A 26,553-nucleotide genomic window follows, 5' to 3' on the forward strand; every position below is an offset into this window, starting at 1 on the left:
TCAGTACCTGGATTGCTTTGGCCATTCGCTGAAAGACTTCCACAGGAAGGGTAAAGGAATTTCAATGTCCATCTTTTTATTGCTCACTCTGATGTATGGTGCTGTGATGTGGGAAGTCCTTCTCATTAAATCAACGCCTTCATTAAGTCCTCCATACAAATGTGACTGCAAAATACTAATAAGCTTTTTGGTATCATTATTTAGATGCTCTATATTAAGAGCATTATGAGCCTCTTGTATCTTCAGTTTGGTCAGGTCTTTATACGCAGACACAAATCTCTTTGCCTCCTCAATATGTTGTGTTGAAGACTGCAAAACTTCTGCATGGATGGCATCAACTTTTGAAGCAATTTTCAAGTTTTCATCTTGTAGGTATGTAATGAAATTCTCACCTTTTTCAGCAAACACCTGGACAAGGTCATCAACCGTTGTGTGAAGTAAACTGAGCATCCTGCGCACTGAATGTTTTAGCTTATTATATACAAATCTCGTGGAAGACTTCACTTTATCCATGAACTCATTTCCATTAACGACAACATCAGTTCCCGGTATGGTGAACTCTATTTCCCTGATGTATCTAGAAATCTCCTCCACGATGCTGGCAAACCTTTGGACTGCCCGGTCAGTGGCTCTCGATACAGACCGACGAGCTCGCTGGAACATTTCTAGGGTTGAGAGATTCTCTTCAGATCCGGGCACTGTAAACTTCTTGTCACTCAATATCTGTGTGATTGCATCTAGCAAGGCATAAATCTTATCTACACTGCTTTTCAAGACTTGTCTAGCCTCATGAGCCAACCTGTCTATAACATTCTGCATTCTCATGGATATCAACCTGTCAGAGGCCTTCCTGTACATGTCTTTTCCTTGATCACTGATGTGTTTGATTGAATTCTGCAGAGTGTAAAAGGGCATAGGGATCTCATGATGGGCTCTCTCTATGACATAGAAAATTGTGTTTTTCAGCTTCATGCTGCCACGGTTGAGGTCAAAGCCAAAATGGGCGGTGTGATACTTGTTGATGAACTTGAGCACAGCATCGGTCATAGCAGGAATCCTGTCCTTGGTCCCTTCAGTCACGTCATGGAGGAAATCCCAATTCCATGACGTCTGTAAGATTAACTTCTGAGAGTTTCTAAGTGTGGCTTTGGCAGTGAAAACATCAGTATCCTTTTCAGGAGTAGACTGGAGTTGAGGGAAGACATTTAGAAGAATAAGAGTTAAATTCGGTCAAGCTGCACCACATATAGCATAAGTCTATCTGTCGATTTAAAAAATATTTACTTTTGATAACAGTATGCAAATAAAAGAGCTTAAAGAGCATCTTACCAGGTAGCGACTGAACAGTTTTCCAAACAGCTGCGAAGTAGACCTCCGCTGAAGATGCAAAGCAAGGAAACCGCATGAAGGGGAAGACATAGATGCAGTGATGCCGTCTTTGTGGGATGCAAAGCGGAAGCTCAGATCAAAAAATGTTTGGCTGGTGATGTCAACATTAAGAGTATGACGGGACTCCCTATAGAACAGAAAAACAGTTAATGGAGGTATTGTTAGTGTATCATTGGTCAACCCATTTACGAGAACTGTTTAAATATGCAGAAAATCATCTTACATCAAATCCGCCATAGGAGTTTGCCGCTTCATCCTGCCAAAAAAAAAAAGAAATATGTATATATATATTATATCATTTACCATGCCATACCATACCATTTTCTTCCGCTTATCCGGGGCCAGGTAGCGGGGGCAGCAGTCTAAGCAGGGATGCCCAGACTTCCCTCTCCCCAGACACGTCATCCAGCTCTTCCGGGGGGACCATTTATTTTATATTTGTTTTTGCAGTTGCAGTTTTTTTTTTGCTCAACCAAGAGTAGCATTACATACACATTCTTATTCATTTCTTCCTCATAGCAGCTCTGACAGCTCTCCTGCATTTGCCAATAATTTCAAACCTAAGCTAAAAGGTCTCTGGCCTCCCATTTACATTAGTTATTTCAAGCATCTCAAGTCAATGTTTAATCCAGTGTACACCATAATTTACACATAGTCACATATACTCGTCGACGTTGGTCAGATCCCAAAATCTGATTAAATATCCATTTTGGTTTTTACTGGGATACACACAAAACAGGGTTAACTCTCTAACAGTCCAGATTGTGGTAGCAATGCACCAAAAGCTGTTTAGCAATGACCAAAAACATCAGAAGGAGAGCAACATGCACGTTAGCAGTTTAATTCCAACAATAACAGTTCAGCTAGCTCACTAACAACTACCTATGAAGAGGGTTAACGACTGATTTAAGTTTACCTTTCATTGCCGTTTTCAAAGGGGGCAAACCCTAATAGAGGCCATCTCCACACACTGCTTACTGATGTAGACACAATTTGGAGGAGTATAGCTTTTATCTCAGTGAGACAGATGCATTTACACCCTTTCAACATCTGGATAGAACATGGCTGATTTCAGTCCACCTCAAATGCTCCTTGGATGCATGAATAATTAGCCTTTTGAAATTGGATAGCTATCCAATCTGCTCAAGACACTTTATGTGTCACTATGTGAGAATACTCTCCATATGTTTGTCAACACAGTCCCTGTTGTACAGTATATCATATAAAAGATACAGGTAGCAAATATACTGAATATGTCAATTTAGAAAGCAAAATATCCACTAATAAATGAAAGCAAAAAAATAAAGTTAGTTAGGACTAAAAATGTTTATGGTAAGTAAACTTACTAGCCCAAAATAATTAGATAAACAGTCAAAATATCTAGATGTACAAACTTACCTCGGGTTTTGTTCCAAAACGTGTTGCCAGTCAACATTTACATCATTATGAATCAAGCTGCACTTTGCGTGTAGATTGGTTACTCCATTATCAAATCCAAGAGTTGCAATGGCTGAGGGGACACAAGCAAAGTAAAATATTATATATGTTGCAATTACTTCAACCCGGAAATTCACAAAAAAAAAATGTCTTATCAAATAGAGTGTGTGTAGTGTGTGAGAGAGTGTAGAGTGTGCCAGGCTTACCAGATAGATCATATTCCAAAAGGCTCATGGTAGAAGTACAGATGGAATTCAGTGAAGTTACAAGGCTAGAGTCCTTTGTCTCCAGGTTGGCAGTGGTTGACACATTATAAATAGGGGAGGAAACCTTCAGAGTGGCACTGAGTGCTCCAAAAGCCGGGATAAACACACTTGAAGGCAGGTGTAGGGCAATTTCAGGAATTTCTATTTTTTGCTCTGGAATGAGGATGGTTGGAATTTCAAAGTTTGAAATCTGGCTTGTGATTTCATTAAGGCTGATTGTGTGCCCTCCAATGGTAAATGATTTTGGTAGGGTGAATGATGACACTGTGATTTCATATTGTGGCATCTTGAATGAAAGAAAGGACATTTTCCCCTGTAGATAGTCTGTTTTAACATCATAACTGGGTACTGACATTATTGGCAAACCAGGCAGCAGGATTTCAAAGGCTGTGGTGGTGATCACTTCAGGGATGCGAAGATTCTTAGGATCAATTGTAAAGGGTTCCACATGCAAGTTGGTAAATGGCACATCAATGGCTGGAACTGAGATTACTGGGGGAAGAGTGATACGATCAGGGACATCCAGGTTTTCAAATCGCATATCTATGTTCCTTATGGAGTGAGGAATTTCTTTTATCCAAGAAGGCACTGCAATGCTAATCTCAGGCATGCTAAACATGATGCCATTCTCGAGTAGTTTAAATGGTATTGTATACTCCTGGCCCTCCATGGCCTTTGTGTAAACAATGCTGGAAGAAATGTTAAGTAGTTGTAAGTTGTCCATATCTGTGACCTGATCAAACTTAAGCACATCCCAGAGGGTCTTCTGATATACAGGAAGCTTAACTGACTTCAAGAAAGCCAGATGACCTTCCACTGATCCAGCCAAGTCCATGCGTACCTCATTTTCACCATTGGACACAAGTAAGTCCTGAGCATGGATGAGAGATGCCAGCTGTTCCTTACCACTCCAGGTGAACATCTGCTTCGCTGAGCTGACGGAGAGATTAATGCTCTGAATGAGTCCAGCATGACCAAAACTACTTGGCTGACTTGCCTCAATGATCAATGCAGTTGTGAGTGTTGTTAAAGGAACAAAATCTAGTTCTCCTTTAATAACATGCCTTCCATTTGTGTTAAAAGATGCAAAATCAACATTGTTATTACTTGTATAATCAGCTTTTGCAAAAAGACGCCGCAAGGAGACCTCAAGAGCCAAGCTCTTATTCAAGTCAAACTGGAAGATGTTATTGTTTGAGCTTCGCTTTTGTCTCTCTTGTTTCTCAATGTTTGAGTTTATGGAAGTACTGACAGTTGAACGTAGGCTATTGGCATTAAGGTAGAAATTGGCCTCATTTTCTAGATCACCAGCAACGTTCAAACTGTCCATTATTGTTATGTCTGACTTCCCTTGGATAGAGGTCTCCAGTGACACATATGAGGAAAGTGCTTCCAGTGCCAAGTTCATATCAAGGTTTCCTTTGCCTACACACTCAATCAGAGGAATGTTAAACATGTATTTTAGTTTTTTCTTGGAAGCAACATTTGGCTTGGTCCTGGTATTTCCAGTAAGTTCCTGATTAAATTCTAGATTGAGGAAGGATAGATTGATTTTTGCAGTGCTGGCTACAGAAGCTTCCATGCTTCTTTTAGTGAGACTAACAGCACATTCATGGATTGCTTCCATATTGTTATGCTCCAGGGACACTGTGGTGGCCAGTTTTATTCCCGTCTTCCTTGTCAAACTGGTGGTGCCATCAATTTTTCCATTCAAAATGTCAAACACAGATGTTGAGGAAGCACCAAATCGAGCAACAATGTCAGACTGGTTGGAAAGGCCAGCATTAGCACTTAAGCTAACAACAGTGGATTTGAAGGAGAAGTCACAAGTCATGTTACCCATGGCTGGAATTGCAATTTTGTTCTGAATGACTGGTAGTGTGAAAGTGGGAAGCTTTATCTCACTTAAAGTTTCTGGAACATGGATGACAGGTAACTCCAAAGATGGTAGCACAAGGGTATAGGATGGCACAGAGAAACCCAGTGCAGGAACTTTAAAGCTTGGTGTACTGACCTCCTTGGGAATGAAGTAGCTGAACACTGGCATCTCAGCCCTGAAAGCAGAAACCTCAAGATTTAACACTGGTATTTTGTATCCAGGGACAGTGAAGATTCTAGGAGGCAGGCTAGAAGTGTCAATTTTGTGCTTGATATACTGTGACTTCGCTTGGTTGTACGACTCTTTTAGAAGTGCAACTACTTTGTCTCTACATTGTTCAAATTGAGCCTGTATGATGTTAGCATTATCACTGATTGCATTGTAGATTGGCTCAAGGTATAATTCAAAGGTGTGCACATCAGGGTTCTTGTAGTAGTGAAGATTCAAGTTCATATCAAATGACTGTTGAGGAGTGGTAAGAAAGGTTTTGAATCCAGCATGATCCCACAGGGAGAGGTCTCTGACCTCTGGGGTTTTAATTTCAAAATATGGTATGGTTAAATCTGGGATAGAGAGAGGAACAGTCAAAAAGTCCAGATTAGCCTCCCCATTAATTGATGAGTGAAAGAAGATCTCCATTTCATTGTTTTCTGCTGTAAAGTTGTGATTGTACTTATACTGGTTGAACCTTGCCAAAACAAACCAACTAGCACACTGCCTCTCAGAGTTTAGTATAACGCCATAATCATGCTGGAGATCCACCTTGCCAGTGAGTTTCAGGGGGAAGAATATCTTTGAGTTTACTTTATTCTTAACATCAAACACAATTTCAAATGGATGGGCCATGAATTCCAACGAGCTGGACATGAGTCCAATAAGACTTCCAGTGAATTCAACATCATGAGAGGCTGTTAGTGCAACTTTCAAGTCCCCAATGTGAGCCTCTCCATTTAAAACCATAACACTGGTCTTGACAGATGGAGCTTCAGTTTCACATCTTCCTTCAACGGTAATGTGGCCTAAACTCAATGATTCAGCAGTCAGCGTTTGCTTCAATTTCAAGGCCTTACAGTCTGTTTCTCCTACAAAAGTTAATTTGGCAGTGCTAAAATTGATGTTAAATTCTACATTGCTTTTGTGTGTACCTCCGTCAGAGTAGTCTTGAATAGTCCACTGTCCATTACCAGTGGTTTCGCCGGTAATTGTAATTATGCCAGATTCTAGTGTTGCTGCCATATTTTGTATCACTGATACCTGACTTGAAGTTTCAATTGATGGGATGTGCAAGTTGTGGTCATACATTGTGCCTATGGCTGCAGAGATTCCACTTCTCAATGTAAATGCCATATTGTTTAGCAAATCTGCTGTGTACATTTGGGTTGTGGCCTTGATAGTAGTCCTTGCAGAAGCCTCAGCAGAATTACCAGCGAGTGTCAAGGATCCTTCATGATCGATGGAGATGGCCATGTGTGTAGCTTTTACTGTTTCTGTGAATAGCAACTTCTTCATTCTTGGAGCTCCCAACAGAGCAGTGGCTTCAAAGGTGTATTCAAGGGCATCAATGGGTGATTTGGCATGAGAACTAATAGTGGCTGTAAACTGTGGGTTTTTTGATGTGGACGTTGTGTTCTCAATCTTCCCAGTAGTTAAAAGATTGTATTGTGGGGAGTTCACTCTAAATTCTCCATAGAGTTTGCCAAAAACTGGAATACAAATGTCACTAGGAACCTCAGGCAATTTGATCTCTGGGATTGGAAGCATTGTGATTTCAAAGTCCTTCAGGTTTAATGTGGGGATATTGATGGCTGGAAATTTTATTTCTGAAAGTGTTATTTCTGGGAAGGTGAGATCTGGTAGTTCAAATAGGTAGAGCACTTTCAGGTCACCAAAGATTTCCTCAGGGTCAGGTGTTTGAATCTCATATTTTCTGATATCATCGATGATTTCAACTATTTTTGCTTTGATCGCCTCAAAGTCTATGGTAAAGGTAGGAACTCTGTAGGAGCCGAGGATGGTGAACTCAGGGACTGAGATTTGAGCTGGGATGCTGATCTCCTGCAGTTTGTTCAGGTTGATTGTAAATGCTGGAATGGCAAGGTCAGTGAGAGGTATGATAAAAGTGGGAATTTCAATCTCAGCTCTTTTAAGTGTAGCTACAACTCTATCTACAGCTTTCTTCATCTGGGTGATGATCTTGTTATCCTTCACCACTTTTCTGATCTTCTCTATCATTTGGTTAAATTGTGCTGAAATGTAGGCAACCATATTGCCGTAGGACTCACTTGCTCTTTGGAGGTAAATATATATTTCATCTCTGATGTCCATTTCAAAGATTCTTTGTCTAATGTCCTCAAGGATATCCTTCACTTTCATCTTGATGTCATTGTAAAATGTAGTGTCAATCACCTTTTTCAGTTTCTGTAGAGCGTCAGCCACCTTTGTTGTTTTGAGTTTGTCCAAATATGTGAAGATAGAACTTTGGATTTCTCTGAAAAAATCCCTAACTGCCTCAATCTTTTGCACAATCTCATATGTTTTAATCTGCTGGTTGACATAGTCTGTTAGTTCAACAATCTTCTTGTTGGTCTCATCAACAAATGCACTGTAGTCAAATTCCTTCATTGACTTAAGCATTGAATTAGTATGGTCATTAAGGTATTCAATGCTTTTCTTAAAGTCAATTGCTCTGAGCTGCCTTGTCACATTGTGCAGAAATTGCATAATTTTATCATAAACAAATTCAAAGTTGATAGATTTCAGAGCATCTACCATTAACTGCACAGTCTCATCAATGTTTAATTCCTTGATCAGAATCACTACCTGATCCATTAATTCTTTAAATTTATCATCAAGATCATATTTCAAAAGTAGATCCCTGATGTAAGAATATACTGCATTGAGTTTGTTGGGGATCTCATATTCATCAATCCAGTTGACAAGAACATCATTCATAGATTCAATCACTTTTGCGATCTCTGAAGAAGGGACTTTGTATGATAGCTGCTCTATGTACATGGCCAAATCAGCTGAGAGAAGGTAATCCATTACATCTTGGAAAAACATGTTGATGTCAAAGTTTTCAATGGCCTGTTTCATCTCAAACAATTTGTCTTTGATTTTCTCTAGGATTAAATATTTAGAATCAAGCTCTCGCAACCACGCAGCACTGTTTTCTGTGAGCTTCTGTAAATCAATCTGTCCGATGATGTCCTCAATTGCATCAAGTGCTCTGATGACTGACTGTTTGATTTCATACTTCATATCGAAGGCCTGAAGCTGATTTCCAATCTGTGATAGTACATTTGTTATCTTGTCCTCAAGTTGTCCGTCCTGGACATAGTCTTTGACTGTAAGGATGAGGTCTCTAAGTTTGGTGGCAATGTCTATCACCACATTTTCCATGTTCTTTCTCAAGTTGCTCATTATAACCTCAAAGTCATCCATCGTTACAGCAAACTCATCAATCAAATAATCAAGTTTTACTTTTACTCGATTAATTTTGTCCTCCAAGTCCATTTCTTGCATGAAGTCACTCACTTGCATTGGAAGGCGGTCTAACCTGGTTCTAAAGTCAGTGATTAGCTTATTAATATTTAAATTGTTGATGAACTTTTGAAGTGATTCTAAGGCTTGTACAAGTGTGCTCTTGAATTGCTCAAAAGCAGCAGGAAAGCTCTCAATGAATGGGATCTCAATGATATGACAGTCACTGTTCCTGTCATACTTGAGCACACCAGCCATACTGAATTCTTCTATTTCTGGTAGTGATCTCTTGTCTTTGCCAAATTTGCTGAAAATGTCTGTTAACATTATTCCCGAAAACTCAAATCCAATATTCTCATGATTGTTGTAAGTACTAATGACCTGGCTGTAAGCATGGTTGTTTAGTTCAGATTTTACTTTCCAGGTCAGAGATTGGTCACTTGGTGTCAGGAGACCATCAACTTTGCTGTCTAAATTAGTGGAAGACTTCCCACTTGGAAGCATATGTGCGGTTGATACTCTGCTGTCATGTGAGTATGCAAGAGCTAGGGGCTCAGCTTTAAGTAATAACTTGCTGTGCAGCTGTCCAGTGTGTTTTCCACCTAGATTCATTTCTCCATCACTGTTGACAAGAGCATCAACAGTCAGACTGAAAGGCAGTGCCATGGTGCGAATGGTGCTGTCAAAATGTAGAGGCTCAGAATTGATCTGTGTTTCACAATCTGACTTGGAAGAAAGTCCAGCAAACTCAAGGTCACAGTTGTGACTTAACTGTGCATTCATTACTTTTCCAGACACGCTATGTTTCACTGTACCAGCCATATTGTCATATTTGAGTTTGTAGGTATTTTTGATGTTGTGTTCTCCTCCATAAGCTCCACTCATACTTCCGCTCAGATCCACCTTAACAGGCTCAAGCTTTATGTGGCCTTCAGTGTTCAAATTGACATCATAAAACTTGAAGTCATTTATCATATCAAATGACAAAAGAAATGGCTTCATATCAGCTTTGGTGTCTTGCTTGTAATAAATATCTTCACAGATAAAGTTGTTAGTCTTGGAGTGGAGGGCTAGGGTCCACAAAGTGAGGGTCAGTGTGTGGCTACTTTCTGAATTCATCTGCTTCAATGTTCCCATGGTATTGCCAGTAAAGGTGAGAGCCCTTCGGTTTAGTACAATATTCATGTTGTTTCTTGTGGTTGCATCGTATGCATGGCCATTAAGGTGACTATACAAAGAGGTTTCCTTCGCTGTGATTTTACCCTCAATATTCAGCTCTCCTCTGCTCTCCTCACCCATTGCTTTGGTCCTGGACGACAGAATTGCTCCATTATTGTCTATGGCACCACTGAAGACATTCTCCACTGTGACAGGGCTGCACTGAATGCTGTTAGTTCCACTTGTGGTCAGACCATTTCTGCCCACAACAACGGAGGCTTTGTGCAATCCACGGTGACCTGTGTCAAGGCTCAGGGAACCTTCAGAGGTTACCTGAAGCCCATTTGAATCCAGGGATCCTTCTATAAGTGAGTATGCCATATTTGTGTCATCATCCACCTGTGATTCAATTCTGAGGATGGCCATATGGCTGGACAGGCCGAGCTCAGCTTTGTTATTGAGTGATTTACCCATGGCTGTGGCAATGGCACTGCACTTTAGGGTCAGTTGTGCATCTTTATACTTGAGCTCTGCTACATGCTTGAGGATGTCCTTTTGGGAATTCGTTTTGGATACAATGTTCAACTCAGAGTTTTTGTAGACTCCATGAATCACGTTGTGAACTTGGACGAATGGTGAGTTGAGGTGTAGAATTGACTCTCCCCTTCCCTCTCTATCTAGTGAATGCAGGTTGTAGCTGTGGGTGTAGGAGGTATTGGTGTAGAATGAACCTAGTTTAAGCAATCCATCCAATGTGCCATCTCCTGAGACTTCATCTGAATTGAGAGTGGATGTTGACTGAGCAGAGTAGTAGAGAGATGCTTGCAGACCTAATGGACTAGAGGCTTCAAACTTATAGTTGGCTCTTGCATTCAATTTGTTTTTTACACTTAACATTTCCAAGACACTAAGGCTTGTGTCAATGAGAGTATGGCTGAAGGAACTATTTAGAAGATACTTGAGATTATCGTCAGCTCTTCCTGAAATCATTCCGGTCCCTTGAAACAGACGGAATGAAATGATATCATTATCGATATTTGTAACAGCACAGGCAAAGATGCAGAATAACCTCTAATGAAAACATGCTTAAAGTCGAAACATCAGTTGCCACACCTAATTAAAAGCTCTAACCATAACCATGTGGTTCAGAGCTAACCTTCAGATAGAAGACGTCTGAAGACTATCAGCAACTCAATATGCACAACCAGCAAACTGCTTTCTCTAAATAAATATATAACAAAAAGCCACATCATTATTCATTAAGCTTTGGAAAGAAGATATTTACCTTCAAGATCGTATGACAGTAAGTTGAAAGGCGATTGGGCCATGGCCTTGTACTGTGCAATGTAGCTGGGGACATCAACAGTGTTGTTGCCAACAGTGATGGAGCCTTCCCAGGTGTAGATGTTGCTGTTGATCTTGGTGGATGCTTCAGCCAGACCGAGAAGTGGGACGGTAAAATCCAAAGAAAGCGGTATAGTGAATGATGGTACCGGATAGTTTTTGGCAGGGATATATAGGCCTATCTCTGGTAAATCTATGAGAGGAATAGACAGCGTGTTTGGGATGTTAAGTTCTTCTGACTTTTTGCCTCCAAGTGGAAGAGGAAGCGAGATGGCCATTTTATTTTTGTTGAACTGGTATTGGAACAGGCTGTCACTGTTGAGTTAAAAAAAAAAAGCATAATCAATATTGTTCCAATTTTGGATTTGGCATTTGAAATTATATTAACAAACTGTATACAAATAGGTAATCAGAGGAAGGAGCAACTAGTACAGCTGAACAGTTGAGTTACTGTTTATTCTCAGCAATATTTGAAAGCAAGTAATGTTCTTAACCTCTATACTAAAGACTTACAACTGCAGAAACAGTTTCTCAGGCAAGGCTGGCAAGGTGAGATCTGAGATGCTCCTCTTACTTCGCAGGTTTGCAAGAAAAGGGATACGTGCTGTCAGTTTTTCCAGCCATATATTACCTGCCTTCAGGGTAACAAGAAGATGAATTACATTCACTTAAAAAACGAATGTAAAGCTTGAAAGCACGCAGAGAGTGTGCACCTCTGCCATAGCTGCATAATCCTCTAAAGGCATTAATTTACCAACAGGCAATATTAAAATGTTTTAGCCTGGACAATCAAAATATGCATACTTTGTAAACAACATGGATTTGTGAAAGGATATGTACATTTTTCAGCAGTTAGACTGATGACCAAAGATATGTTCGTTCAAAATTCAGTCAAAATTCTATGTTGATAAGTGCATGTGTCATTTAGATTTGGTGGCAACTGCACAGTGTTTTCAAGAATTACGGCAATTTATGCCATACACTTTTTATTAAGGATGATGTTGTGTCCCAAATGTGTTGAATTAAAAGTTAACTCCGCTGATTTTACACAGCAGAGTGTGTTTGTAGGTCTGGGGAGTACTACAGCGTATGTAGAGAAAGACCAACTGGACTGAACACACAAGCTTCTTGAGTAAGGTAATGGTTATAGTGTCAAATGTCAAAGCGCTACCTCAATTCCTTTGGTGACAATGTGACGGTGTTTCATGTCAGTCATTGCCACTTTCTGGTCCAGGATATGATCAATGAGCTGTTGCAGCTGCCTGTGGTGATCCTCTACATTCGGGATCAATTTCTGAATCTCTGAATTCAGGTCCGATTTCAGTTCCAGTTCAAACTTGTCATCATCTGTTAAGAGAAAATTCAAATACAGCCGCACATATACAAAAGAATGGATGTGTTGAAGATATGGGTGATGTGCAGACAGTTACTGTATTTAAGAGAAGCTTTCTGTTGGTAGGATGTCTCAGGGAGCCTGATGACTGTCTCTAAGTCCATGAGCACATCCTCATCCTTCTTCAGGGTAGCAGTGAAAGAGGAATCAGTTTTCAGAGAGGGGATGACCATCTCGAGTTGAAGCATGGCATCCTTCATCATGTCAAGCCTACATTTAAAACAAAGACATGGCTGTGCATTTCCTTGGAATGTTTCTCATTCACTCATTCCTTGCTAAAAAGAAACAGTCTCAGCATAACTGAAACCTGTCATCAGGAAGAACTGCACCTTGTGCGTCCGACAAGAGTCAGCTGTGGGGCATTCCTGTTGGTGACATCAATGGTGATACCTCGCATCTTCTTTCCTTTGGCATCGCTGTCAGCTACAACCAGCTTGATGCCTGCTTCCACATCGTAGTTAGGAATGACAACCTCACTGGTGAGAATGTTCTTATTGTGATTGTATTTCAGAGATGCAGTGGCCTCTGTTGAATCGTCACCTATTAACAGCAGAAATTAAACTCATTTGTCAATGACACATTAAGACAGTTGGCCATTTCAATGTTATAAGTGTGATAAGAGTGTTATAAGCACTTAATATACTATTATTGCATATAAAGATACTTAGTGATAAATATTGGCCCATGCTTTTGGCACATCTTCATTTATTCTGGCCAATTACAGTTCAAGTATGTGTCCATACCAATCTGGGATGGTTAGGAAAACCATAGGATGAATGACAAAGACATTTTTTTTACATCTAACCACAACATGTTTTTTTCTCATTCTATAATAACTGTATATGGCCGCTATGATTAAGGTTTGGGAAAATTGTTGGTTGTGGGGGAAAAAACTGTGCTGTGTGTAGTTATGATTAGGCAAACTGAAACCCTTGGTTAAGATTGGGAAAACATTGTAGAGTACATTACTTCCTGCAGTATTGTCACGAGATGTAAATTGTGAGGTGTTGAATGTCCAATACAGATGTAATTCCTAAAGATCCATGATTGGCCCATACACATCTACATATCAAAACAACCACACACACATATAATATAATAATACCTTCTGCCTTCAGGGTTAGCTTCACAGACTGTACTTTATGACGGCCCCTTTTACCCTCTCTGAATGTTTCATCAGTGATGGTGGCTGTGTATTCTGAAACTTCCCCTGTGGGCTGGATTTCAACCGCAAACCTAAGAAAACAACACAGGTTTCATTAAATTTGGCATTCTGGTTACTATTAACTATCTAGTTATGTAAAATTATAGAATTGGGATATTTTTACAATTATCAGCCTACATACATATCAACCTATTACAGTAACTATTTACACATTAGCTACAGAAATAAAAATAAAAAAACTAAAAACAAAAAGACTCAAACAATGGGTTTAAGTTGGATTTGTTAATGTGGTTTCCTCTTACTTGGTTTCTCCAGTCAGTGGATAATATGGGGCCTGGTCCAAGGAAGTAGCATTGGAGTAGCGCACTATTGTGCAAAATTTCAGACCACTGAATAGGGGTTGGCAGTCACTTGAGCGCATCTGGTCCTCAACCAAGGATGGCATGATTTCTGTTTGACCGGAGGAGATTGACAGCAGCTTGTTGCTGTATTTCAAAAAGAGTGGAGAGTTGTGAAGTGGTGAGAGAGATCAGCACGTTACTAGCAGCCCCTGAGTTGGTAAGTGTTTTATGTCATTTGAGATGTGTCACTGACCTAAAACTGAGCAACTGAGTGTTTGACTTAGGAGCAGGGATAGACAGTCTCATCTGGTTTCTGTTCATGGTGACCTTAGCATTGAGAGAACTCTCATGGTACATATTAGTGTGCATCTCCAGCCCAGCCTCGACATAGTCTGGAATGTGCACACCCATTTGGGTAATGAATTCTAGCCCAGCTGAAGGCATGAAGGACAGATCAGTCTGTAATAAGAAGGATACAGCAACTGTGAAGAGAAATTCACAGGAGACAAACAGACAATTCAAATTTTATTTTACATGTAAGGTAAGATGAAGAGAAGCTAACTTACCCTAGCAAATGAGTGGGTCAGGCCTCCTTTGGCGCCAGGTGCAAACACACCAGCCAGTGAGAATTTCAGAGGGAAGCCAGAGGCAGTGGGTAGAGAAAAGGCATTCTCCATGAAGATATAGTGGGCAAAGACTTCATTTTCAGTGCTAGATGTCAGTGCAAAAAAGGCCTGTTGAAGAGAAAACAATGACACTTATATCACTTGCAGTTCAGTCACAAATCTTTTAAAACCATGACAGGTGACATCATGAATGACATCATGTCTAATATAAAATTGTTGATTTTGCTGTAATATCAGGTCAAAAAGAAGAGATATCATACAACATATCGTTATGGGACACAATCTAATGTTCAGTATTATAACTTAATGTTAACTGCTTGATTTGTTGCAAAGGTAGCATTTTGGGCCAGTTGGTCAGTCCACCATTTAAGTCCAGACTGAAATATTTTGGCAGCTGTTCACAGAGCTGTAAACTCTTAATCCGCAATGTTGATTTGTATCTTAAGCTATTTTAGATAACTTGACCAAAAAACTACCTCATGTTAATGTAATCATGCACCTGCCACATATGACTGTAGTGTCCTTACCATAGGTTACCCAAGCCAATCAGATGTGATAGAAGATGACAGTGTAATTGAGAATTCGGCCTAGATTTGTTTAATAAGATCTTGGCCGAATTTTGTTTCATAAAATCTCAACAGTGTGCCTTGATATGATGGGAAGTTAATTATCTTTTTTGTGGACATAAAAGAGATGTTTTTCATTTGTTTTCTCTTGGATGTCTTCTTCTCTCTTCTCTTGCAAGTTCATGTCAGAAAGCAATAGAGCTGACCTTGACAGGCAGAATCCTGATGAAAACATGGTAGTACATGGACAGAGTCTCAGCCATCTTTCTCATTTCACTGGTCTTCATGTATCCTATCTCATTTCCCAAAAGTCGAAGATAGGCAATGGCTTCAGGGGCTTGAGAGAGAGACACATCTTCTATGAGCTTCTGGACACTGCTTGTGATGTCTTTCAAAAGATTCTGTGGGACCTGGAGAGATATGCATATGCAATGAATCTCCCATACCAAGTAAACTGTCATTTTACAAGTTGGAGAGGCAGGGTTTTATTCATGCGGTAGCATAAACAAAAACATTATGTATGATGTGTCCAAAATCATTTCACCTGTCTCTTCATTCTGTCTCTGACAGGGCCCATTCTGTCCAAAGCCTCTCTGAGGATCTGGGCTGTGTCACCTGCCCAGTACATAACTTTGGAGATGGAGTCTGGGAAGAAACCCTTTTCCCCAAAGAGAGCAGAAATTGTTGGTTCAAATCCTGTTCCCTCAACACCGACCTGGAAGGGAGAGATTTTTCTATGTTTAAAAATCTTCACAAAGCTTTGTTTGCTTTCACCACATACAACACTCATGCAACTGAAAACATACCTCAAAGATGTCATAGTTGTAGTCAAAAACCTTAAGTGTGGTCTCCAGCATCACCTCCTTAGGTATAGTGTTCATGTCATCGAAGATAATGTTGCTCTGTACTGAACCCAAGGGAGAGTCTGTTTTGTAGTTGTGTGACATGCCATCAAATACCTTGTTTGAGGGTGATAGCTGGTCATTCAAGGCCAACTCAATGTACTCCCTGAGTCTTTAGTAAGAAGAATAAAAAAATTAGTATGATGACACAGTGCCAGAACAACAATATTCCTATTTTCTCTCTCAAATCAAAAAGAGGCTGTGGGAATAAGGTTCCTGTCGTTGTCTTTTTTCTTTTTCACTGTACATGCTTGGCTTTATTTTGAATCGCTAATATTAAAGGGAAAATATCACAGCTGGTTACTCACTGATGCATCTGTGGCTCGTCTGAGTTGCGGATGTTGTTTAGGTGGGAGACCACAAAGCTCCAGAGCTGCTTGTCTCTTACACTCTCCAAGTCTTTCACAATGTCTCTAACCAGTGCTTGGTCTTGGTTCTTCATCAGAATCAGGTAGGCTGCTATGCGTTTTTCAACAGGGCTCTGATCATCCTGGTACACTTCCATGAGAACAGTTCTGACCTGTAGTTGACCAAATTTTAAGTTACTGAATCAACTGGTTGTAGTCAGTGCTTAGACCATGCAAGAGTTACCGAGGATTCCATTATTTAAATATGACAAAGGGCACACTATACATTTTCACAATATTCCAGTTTCAGTAATTTTTTTCAGGTTGTTTGCCTTGCTGTTGCTTGTATATGAATTTGTTAAAAAGTCATATGCTGTGGTAATTATCAACCTATAATGGCAATGTTTAACACATATGTTTGTGAAGGATGGTACCTCATGATTGAAATCCATCAACCTAAAGGCCTGCACAGCTGCCTTTTGGTTTGATAATGGAATATCTGTTTTCTGAGCACACCGCAAAATAGAGGAAATCAGGCTGGGGCTGACAGCTTGCATGGCTTGACCCATGACACCAATAACCTGGAGATTATAAAAAAGAGTTAATTTGGGGCACTGTACCTCTGAACTGATTCATCCAATCCAGAAATACACAAATTAAAATGCTTGAATGATTACTAGTACCCTCAGTACAAGAAAGGACATCTCTTCAGGATGAGTGTCATAATCAGAGATTTCTCCTGAACAGTCATTCAAGAGTGTTTCCATGAATTTTGCCACATCTTCAACCACTGGAGAAACTTCACCTTTATGGAACCTATGGACCAGAGACAGTGCAGATACTGTATAATGAGACGATAAAGATTGCATGAAAATGTTACATTTGTGTCCCTGTCGTGGTCACCTGTAGTAATGTAATGTAACAATAACGTTCAAATGGAGCATTACACTTTAAATATATATAGCAGTAAATATATAGTACTATTTACAGACAGTTGCATCATAACTATCAGTCTGCTTTTTTTAAGGCCCAAAATACATGTTTTACTTACTTCTTAACTGTGTTGGCTAGAGCATACATGATTGCCTTGCTCTGTTTATACTGAGCCATGCTGAGCATATCTCGGACACGTGCAGCATCAGGGCTAGCCTGTAGACTCAACCCATAGACGAGAGCGTCCACCTCTAGTGACACCCCATCAATGGTCCGGATAGCCTGGAGGATGGCACTGGTGCACTCTGGGGTCCCACACTGGAACAGTGCCTGCCAAGTGAGCCAACTTGACATATCCAACATCTCAATGACTGTCGGGCTCAGGGTGTCGTTCCTCAGAGCGCGGAGGCTCGACACCAGCTTATGGAAAAGGCTGGTCCTCTTCTGACCCTGGTCTGTGCCTGCCAAAGCCATGAGGTCTCGCAGGATGCTGAGAACTGTGTCCTTTGTCTGGACTGGAGCTTTATTGTCAGGGTTTTCAAAGTGGAGTGGCTTGCTCTGGCTGCGGATCACATCTGTGTACACATATTTAGCAGTGATTGAGCATCTCCAATTAGAGAGGCAAACTAAAACTGTACATGCAGCACAGCAGACATGATTGAAATAATCACTCACCAAATACTCTATTGTTAATCCTTTTGGAGCTTTGAAAGCCGAGAACCTGGGTCACCACAGATGATATTTCATTGTCCCTGCAGGGAAGATGAGACGGTGATACAAAAGGCAATCTACTACAGACACACATCAATATGCACTCAGATGATGACTTACTCATGGGAGAAGGGCCAGTAGATGTGTTTTTCTGTGCACGTGGCTGTCGTGATGTGCTTTCCCTTGTTATCAAACTGGTAGTTGCAGTCTTGAGAGCTTGTGATCATCTTAGACATGGGGCGATGCTGGACACAAAAATCCACAATTAATGTGTGTTACTAATAATGTATTATGCTTTCAAGTCACGGGAAAAATCTGACTTGGGAGGACAACCTGTGCACCCAGATGTCAGAAAATTTAGACTGACACAAGGTAGTCCATTCTCATTCTTATGGCATCAGATTTTGTTTTGTCACACCCCTTGGTGTCTCATACAGCCACACAAAGCACCCTTTAGAGTTTGAATGAGACACCAGGCTTTGAACTAATGCAGATGTAAAGCCACAAAGCACAAGCATTCCTGCCAGAAAGACTTCCTAACATGTGGTTAATGTTGTGAAACAGTCACAGTTTGGTTAGGTTTAGTCACCAAAACTACTTGCTTTGATTTAGGCAACAAAACTGCTTGGTTACATTTAGGCATCAAAAGTACCTGGTTAGGTATAGGAAAAGATAGTTCACTTTTGGTCTGTCACTGAACATAAACCCCAGTTTCATGGGTGAAAATCGTGAGTTTGTCCACCGTACTCAATTTGTGGACTTTCTTTCTCTTTAAACTATGTCACCTTGCTCCGAGCATCTACTATTGCCATGAACAGGGTTACAGTGGAGTTACTGCAAAACTCAGTGCGTCTCATAGAGGTAAAGGGAATTCAAAGCTTTGGGAATAAGGCTTAAAACAAAATGTGCCTTAAAGTGCTTTTTTACCAAAGTGCCAGCTAGCACTTAGCGCTAGCTTAGTTAGGAGCAAGATGTTGATGCAAACACTCTGGAGGATGTAGTGAAGCATCTTAAAAACACAGCAACCCAAAAATTGAGCCACAACTATATGCATTGCACTAAATGCCTCCTGTAAATTGTCATACATGGACAGGAACATAAACAAGACCTTTTATCTGACACATTTTGGCTCATTATAGTTGGAAAAGCATGGATGTTACCAAAAACATTCATGATGGCTCTGTTCCATTTACTTGGCACGGTGAGCCAGCATTTAAAATTGCTGGAACCTGGGACCATCACTCATACAGGCATTTTCAGAGAGGACATTTTGACATGGAAATGCACACATGAAAATGAGAAAATAAATGATGGCTGAATTCAGTCCTAGAGAACAGGAAGCTGCTTCAGCATTTCCTGGGTTTCACTGAGTTCTACAGATGTTTCATGTGAGACTACAGCCGAGAGGTGGCCCCTCTAACCCGACCCACTTTTCCATCCACTCCATTCTCCTGGTCCATCAAAGCCAATGCTGCCTTCTGCAAATTGAAGGGGTTGTTCACTTCTGCCCCATTTTTAAAGAAAACTTAAAAACAAAATGTAAGTGCTGGTTTACAATTTAAGAGTCAAACAGTCTCTATTTAGAACAGAGATTTTTACCTCCTCACAGAAAACATTTCTTCAAAGAGGATGTTGGGTGTCAATAATAACTAAAAATCAGAAACTGTTGAAGTTAAACATGCTGATCAGTTGTTTATAATGTTTTTGTTTCAGCAGTAGTCAGGCTCCAAACTAAACTGTGGTAAAGAAGGTGAGCACACTTTCCACAATGTCCTTTGAAACTACAAACAGCCTGACCTTCAACATGATGTATAATCTCTGATGAGCCAATTTTAAGATTTTGTAAACACTGTTGTCCCATTTAAGGTTAGCAGAGATTATAGTGTCAAGATTTTACACGCTTCAGCTGGTTCCCCAGCAATTCCAAGAATTTTTTTTCACCCACCTTCCCGTTTCCTGAAGGCTATGATGATGTATTGGAGTCTACTGACTTTTGGCTGTCATGTACATAGGAGAAAGCAAAAACAATGGTCCCTTCAGAAGCCAATAATGTGCCATATAATTTTAGTTGACTTCTCAAATCAGTTTTCCATGGGCGGGCATCGCATACTTACTTAAGCCTTCATGACACGATAATACAGGCCTGATCAAAATCTTAAGACCAGTTGAAAAATAGCTAGAATTTACCATTTGCACATTTGGATCTTAATGAGGTTTTAAGTAGAGCTACAATATGCAAAAGCAAGAAGGGGGAGTGCGACAAAATCACTTTTAAAAAGTAAAGTTCACAATGCTCGCTTGACGAAGTCCTGCATGTTCCCCTGATTGAAATCCCATAGACAACATTTGGGGATGGATGGCAAGGTAAATGGCCATCAGTTCCAGACAGTTGATGCCCTTCGTGAAGCCATCTTCACCACAGCAATGTTCCCAATAGCTTCCTGGAAACACTTGCATCAAGCATGCCCAAATGATTTTTTTAAGTGATTGACAAGAACAGTGGAGCTACTTATTACTGAGTCCTACTAAAAAATGTTTTGTTTGTTTGGAGAGTTTTTTGTAATTTTTTGAGCGATGGTCTTAAACTTTTGATCAGCTGATAAACAGCCTACTTCAGTTTACTTGTTGTTTTCAATTAATTATTTTTTCAAAGTGCTTTTTGTCATACTCCCCCTTCTTGCTATTGCATATTGTAGCTCTACTTAAAACCTCATCCAAATGTGCAAAAGTTAAATTCTAGCTATTTTTCAAGTGGTCTTAAGATTTTGATCAGGTCTGTATTGAATAAATTAACTACAGTATTTACAGGCTCCAGAGGGAGGTAATAATGTCTCACCAGTTTTTGCAATAGGGCAAGGGGGCTGTTGCTCAGTTCCCTGCTGTAGAACTGGTCGCACTGGGAAAGATCTCTGGACAGTGTCACATCTGTGGCAATATCCTTCCTGGCATTCACCAGGTAGTTGGTTAAACACTGGCCATGGACTGTGCTCTGAAAAAGAAAACAAACAAAAAACAGTAAATGATTCAGAAAAGACATCTTGACAAGGAAATGGACACATGTGATTGAGAAAATAAACAATGGCTGAATTCCATTTTCAGTTTCTGTTGGGATCAGTCCTGGTGAACATGAGGCAGCTTCAGCATTTCCTGGGTTTCACTAACTGACATTTCATACGAGACTACAGCCGAGTGATGTCTTCTCTAACCTAAGTCACTCCTCCATTCACTCCATTTTCCTGGTCCCCCGAAGCTGACGCTGCCCTCTCCAAATTGAAGGGGTTGTTCACTTCTGCCCCAGTCCTCATCCAACCTGAATCAGCCCCCCAATCTGTGGTAGAAGTGGACAAGTCTGACACCGGTGTGTGGGCAGTGTTATCCCAATGCTCTGGTACAGACCAAAAACTTCACACAGGTGATTTCTTTTAAAAGTTGACACCAGCAGACCAGAACTACAATGTTGGGGACACAGAACTACCCTTTGTCATTTGGGCGAACCACAAGAACCTCTCATACATCCGGTCTGAGAAGAGACTCAACTCCCTTCAGGCACAGTGGTCCTTGTTCTTCAGTCGTTTCAACTTCACGCTTAAGTACTACCCAGGGTCAAGAAATGTTATTCCTGACACCCTGTCCAGACAACACAGCTGAGCCCAAGTCTATCCTCCTCGTGCGGTGTGGCAGCAGTACCCTGCAAGATTGTGGACGTGGTAAGGAAGGCGCAGCAGTCTCAACCAGATCTGGGTAATGGGCCAGGTAATGGGAGTCTTTCTTCTGGTTTCCACCCACACTGATGGGCAAACTGAGAGGACCAATCAGGATTTAGAATCCTTCTCCCACCTCTTTGTCTGAGTCACAGTTTTTTGGGTCCATACACTTGCCTGAAGACAAAATAACAGAACCAAGCTGTTCTATCAGTGTCACAGCAAAACCGAGAATCGAATCCAAAATGTAGACTAGACAAAGCTGGACTATTGCAGTTCAATGAATTCACTGACAAAAAGGAAACCCAAACAATGACTTACGGGAGGATGAGGGTCAAATACAAAAGCAAGGAGTCCAAAAGGCAAACAGAGTCCAAATATCAAAACGCAAAAGCAAGGTCCACGGGAACAAAAAGGCAGAGGTCCAACAAACAGGTTATCCTGGAAAACACTCGCTAACTGACATGAAACTAAAAACACCAAGTACAAGGGACGAACTGACAAAGACAAAGGGACACACACAGACTCAAATACACTGGGGGGAGAACTAATAAGACATAGGTGAAACATATCAAACAATCACAAGGGCGAACCTTCAACATAAAACAGGAAGTGACAAAACTAAAAAAACTGGATCATAACATGAGCCATACTAAGTTTAATTGTAACGCCTGTGCTTTTCTTACTAAGGCAACATATCTGCTGAAAAAAACGCCTTTATACTGTAGCTATCTCATAGAATAATTTGTTTTAAAAATCTATTAAGCGCAGCAGCAGTAACAGAACAGTAACCCATCATGGGCTAAAGAAAAGGCTTTCCTTTGTGTTGTTCAGCCTTCTCCATATTGACGAATACAGCAAGACCTCGACCTAGATCTAGATAAAGTTGAGTACCAGAGGTATACAGGCACTGAAGGTTACAACTATCAACAGCAGTTTCTCAGTGAAGATTTCCAGCTGTCTCCAGACCACAGATGCTGGAGGTCTTGTTGCCATCATCTATACTTTAGCATTAAAATCTGATTAATTTTCTCAGCCATTAATCAGCCAGACCGTGGTACCTTAACAATGGTCAATAAGATAAGATAAGATAGGCAATAGACTGTAAATGGATTGTATTTATATAGTGTAATAATCAGCTTCATGTTTTTGTCAGTACCTCCTGGAATATCAGAATTGCTGTGCTTATAGACAGACTTCTGTTCCCATAGGAACAAAATGAGCATGCTTTTATCAAAGTACATTTTTACACACATAATTTTTGTAGTGAAACTTAAAGTGACAGTACATTTACTTGTGTAAAATACTCTAATATGCTTTCCATCCCTGTTCATGTGTGAGGAAGCCACTTTGGGTTGTGAGAAGATGCTAACCATGAAGCTATTCTGTTCATCCTCCATGACGGGCACCACGAGTGCGGAAATGATTCCTCTCTTAATGTTAAGGATGTTGACTGGCTCATCACTTTCGGGGTAAAGCTGGACATTGGTGACTCCCTCCACAGTAAACTTCAGAGGATTCCTGGATGAAGAAGTAGACATGATAAACCATTTAGCTGTACAGCCTCGTATTATGTTAATACCAGAGGGATTTATTTTCAATTACAATATTGGCGGTCTGAAAAAGTCCAGCTCCTGAGCAGACTGGTTCTGCGTATGCCAAAGTATCATTGCAAATATTTGCTTGGTCTAGCATCTCACTGTCCCCCAATTTAACCCTTCATTATAACAACTGTCTCATTAGAAGGACATAAAAGTCACAAAAATCTTGACTGTTCATTCATTCAGAAGTTAAACATTCATAAATCTGGTACTTTATGAACTGTGTGCATCACAGATAGGGCCACATATAAACCAAAAAACTAAAAATATCAGATTTATTTACTTTTGTTCTGTTGACATTGTCATTACTAAAACAGATCTGTGTCATACAATATATATATATATATATATATACACAACACTGTTTTTTGATCAGTTTCTGCAGCTGACAGTCTCAGTCTTTTTTCATTATATTGAGTTACAAAATAAACTGTATTCTGATGTAAGACCTTTGGGTTACTAGACTGGTAGCCAACTGTTAGGTGTGACAGCTGAAGAAAAATGATGATTTTATAAATGGCTTAAACATTGTGTCAGCTTTACATATAAAAAAAGCATAATAAAGTTGCTTGGAAATTAATTCTTAAGACACACTTGGAAGAAATATTTGATAGTAATAATAATAACAATTCATTACATGAATATAGCTACTTAATATATCTGAATATTCAGATACTGAAATTTGAAATAAAAAGGACTTAAGGAACATTACATTAAGCAACTCTGTAAAATTAGTATTACACGGTGATTTCAAGGTAGTCTGACATGTTGGGAAATATACTGATTCACTTTGGTGGCACGTGCTAAATGAGAAGACTGATACCCCTCTCATATCTGCCACTTGGTCGGACCCAGCTGTTGGCTAGCTTGGCCTCACATAAAGACTGGAAATGGTTGGAAACAGTTAGCTGTTTCATCATGACTCAATATGGACACCAAAGAAATCTAGATTGTTTTCTTGTTTGTTTGTTTGTTTTTTTCTTTCATTGTTAAATTATAAAAGAGATGTCATGTTATTGGATGTGTTTCAGGTCATGTGAAGAATGTATTGCACTAACTTTTCCATGGCAGCCTGGAAGGCATCGGAGGTGGGTGCCTGCTTGTAGACCAGCTTGCCCTGGGGATTAATGACTGATGCCTCACTGAGAGCACAGTCCCTGGTGTGCATGATGAATCTGCACGACTGTGGGACTTCAATCTCTACCTAAAGATATGTGACAGCAGACATCAGTGGAAAGACAGGGAGGGAGCTCGGGTAAGAACATTCTGTTATCAGGTGAACTGACAAAGAGGGACACATAAACAGAAATGTACCTGACAAGAGACTTTAGGGCCGTTCCTCAGGTTGGCAGTGCCCACCACAGCATTCCTGCTCTCCGTGGTATACTGGTACACATATTTCTTGTAGGCCTTGAATCTGGATGTCACTGCAGTAAAAAAAATGGTATCAGATGCTTATATTGACTCTCTAAGATCTGTATCCCTTATGGTCTAATCTTTAAGTGGTGATCAGATCATCTTAAGTCAGCACTGCCTTAAAGAAGAGGTCACGTTCCTACATGAAATCTATAGGAACATTCAGTTCCTCCTGTATCCTTCATAAATATCCTGTATAAGTTCACAGTCTAGGTTCAACGCCATCACTTGGCAGCATGCCTTTGCACCCAGAGGCAGCTAATTGTTCCCAGTAGTGATTAACGGCTATTGTACTGAATCAGAAACAGCATGTAACAAGAGTCCATCAGCTCCTGCTGCTATCTCCAGAAAACAGGTCATGTGTTTGTTAGTTTAGCACAGCCACCATCGATCTGTTAGCAGGTCAATGTGTCTTTTTGCAACAACATCCCACGTACCCCCCAAAATCTATCCAATGGACATACAAACTGAGCCCTTTCCAAGTACACACACTGTTGAGCCCCTTAGAGGAACTGACAAAGTCCACAGTTTTTGTAATTAGATCAATTCTTGGCCCTTTAAAAAGTACAATATAAGCTTTTTGATAGATTTTGAAAATGATGATGATTTTTCTTTAGTTTTGTACGGGACTTTTAATGTGTATGCAACTGCTTTGTATGTAGTAACTTACACAGACATGTTGTAGTTTGTTCATTATTGCCATGGCCTTCCTCTGAAAAACAAAACAAAGTAAAGGATCATATACATGATTAATAAAAGTAGGGTAGTAGACATTAGATAGTAGACTTTATTTAATATGATTTCATGATATTCATCTAGTGACGCAGAAAAAAACATGATCTAATTGTCTTGTATAGGAAAGAGTTTATTAGTGGAAAGAAAGACACACATGCAAAATAATGTGGATGTTACAAACTAAGACTAAGCATTTATCTTATCCATTTTGCAGCTTACAATGAATGACTTCTGATGAGTAGGTAATATATACAGTACTTTACATGTTGTTTAAAGGAAATTACAAATATCTTTAAATATAATGACATATAGTACTTGGCAACCACTAATTCAGTACGATGTTGCTGAAACTTTTTTCCCCACTTTTTGATCATATTCTTTTTCTGTTTTTTCCTCTTACTGGTGGAGGACAATGGATACTTTTAAACACCTCCATTGAATTTCTAATCGTTAAACTGAAAACTGAGCAACAACTGAATCATAGTTACCTTTCAACCTGTTCCAGAAAAACATGTTTAAAAACAAATTGTTCATGTCCACGCACTATGTTTGCATTTTTTAACAAAGACTTCATGTATGTACAGTATAATATGTGAAATGAATAGTAAACACTGACATTAAAGACACATCAATCCAAAAAACTATGCCAAAATTATTTGCAATGAACTCAATGCCTCCTGCAAGTTGTCATGCATAAGAAGGGACTGAAACTAGACCTTTTATCTGACACATTTTGGCTTATCATGGTTGGAAAAGCACAGATGTTACTAGAAAGATTTACTTTCCATTTACTTGCCACAGTTCAAAATTGCTGGACCCTGGAAGCATTAGTAATGGCTAAATTCCATTCTCAGTTTCAGGGTCATGGTTTTGTGCATGCTAAGTTACAGTCAGAGCGTCACGGCTTACTCAGACACGAGAATAAAACCGAGCCGTTCTTAAGTTTGACACTAACACCTGTGCTTTTGCTACTAAGGCAAAATATCTCCTGAGAAAAGGCCTTTTTACTGTAGCTATCCCCTCACAAAGTAATTTTTTAAAAAGTATTCTATTAAGATTTTTGTACAAATCACATTACTTTGAATCAAAATGGATTCCTACTTACGAGCCAATGTGTAGCTGCTCAGCAGCAGTAACAGACACAGCTTGTTGTAACCCAT

The 26,553-nt window shown here is 40.0% G+C and overlaps 1 protein-coding gene across 1 annotated transcript; it reads right to left on the minus strand.

The window, feature by feature from the left end:
* Window positions 1-26,553, minus strand: apoba (apolipoprotein Ba). Its single transcript, XM_041954457.1, has 29 exons — window positions 26,499-26,553; window positions 25,329-25,370; window positions 24,557-24,669; window positions 24,301-24,446; window positions 23,015-23,162; window positions 20,777-20,929; window positions 18,061-18,185; window positions 17,905-17,981; window positions 17,348-17,804; window positions 16,980-17,112; window positions 16,731-16,877; window positions 16,258-16,469; window positions 15,854-16,061; window positions 15,592-15,762; window positions 15,254-15,457; window positions 14,422-14,589; window positions 14,109-14,314; window positions 13,817-13,999; window positions 13,455-13,585; window positions 12,679-12,889; window positions 12,387-12,559; window positions 12,128-12,303; window positions 11,470-11,591; window positions 10,898-11,271; window positions 3,033-10,610; window positions 2,788-2,899; window positions 1,613-1,645; window positions 1,330-1,516; window positions 1-1,185 (listed from the first exon to the last, which is right to left on the minus strand). Exons 1-29 carry the CDS (start codon window positions 26,551-26,553, stop codon window positions 1-3), a joined length of 13,230 nt encoding a protein of 4,409 aa, XP_041810391.1.

Source organism: Chelmon rostratus, chromosome 15 (assembly GCF_017976325.1).
Source record: "Chelmon rostratus isolate fCheRos1 chromosome 15, fCheRos1.pri, whole genome shotgun sequence".
In the NCBI taxonomy this organism is placed as follows: domain Eukaryota; kingdom Metazoa; phylum Chordata; class Actinopteri; order Chaetodontiformes; family Chaetodontidae; genus Chelmon; species Chelmon rostratus.

Coding starts and splice junctions, on each gene's coding strand:
- apoba (XM_041954457.1), bottom strand. CDS start 26,553: ATGGGTTACAACAAGCTGTGTCTGTTACTGCTGCTGAGCAGCTACACA. Junction 17,982..18,060: donor TACTGGCCCTTCTCCCATGA/GTAAGTCATCAT, acceptor TCTTCCCTGCAG/GGACAATGAAATATCATCTG. Junction 1,186..1,329: donor AACTGTTCAGTCGCTACCTG/GTAAGATGCTCT, acceptor CCTCAACTCCAG/TCTACTCCTGAAAAGGATAC.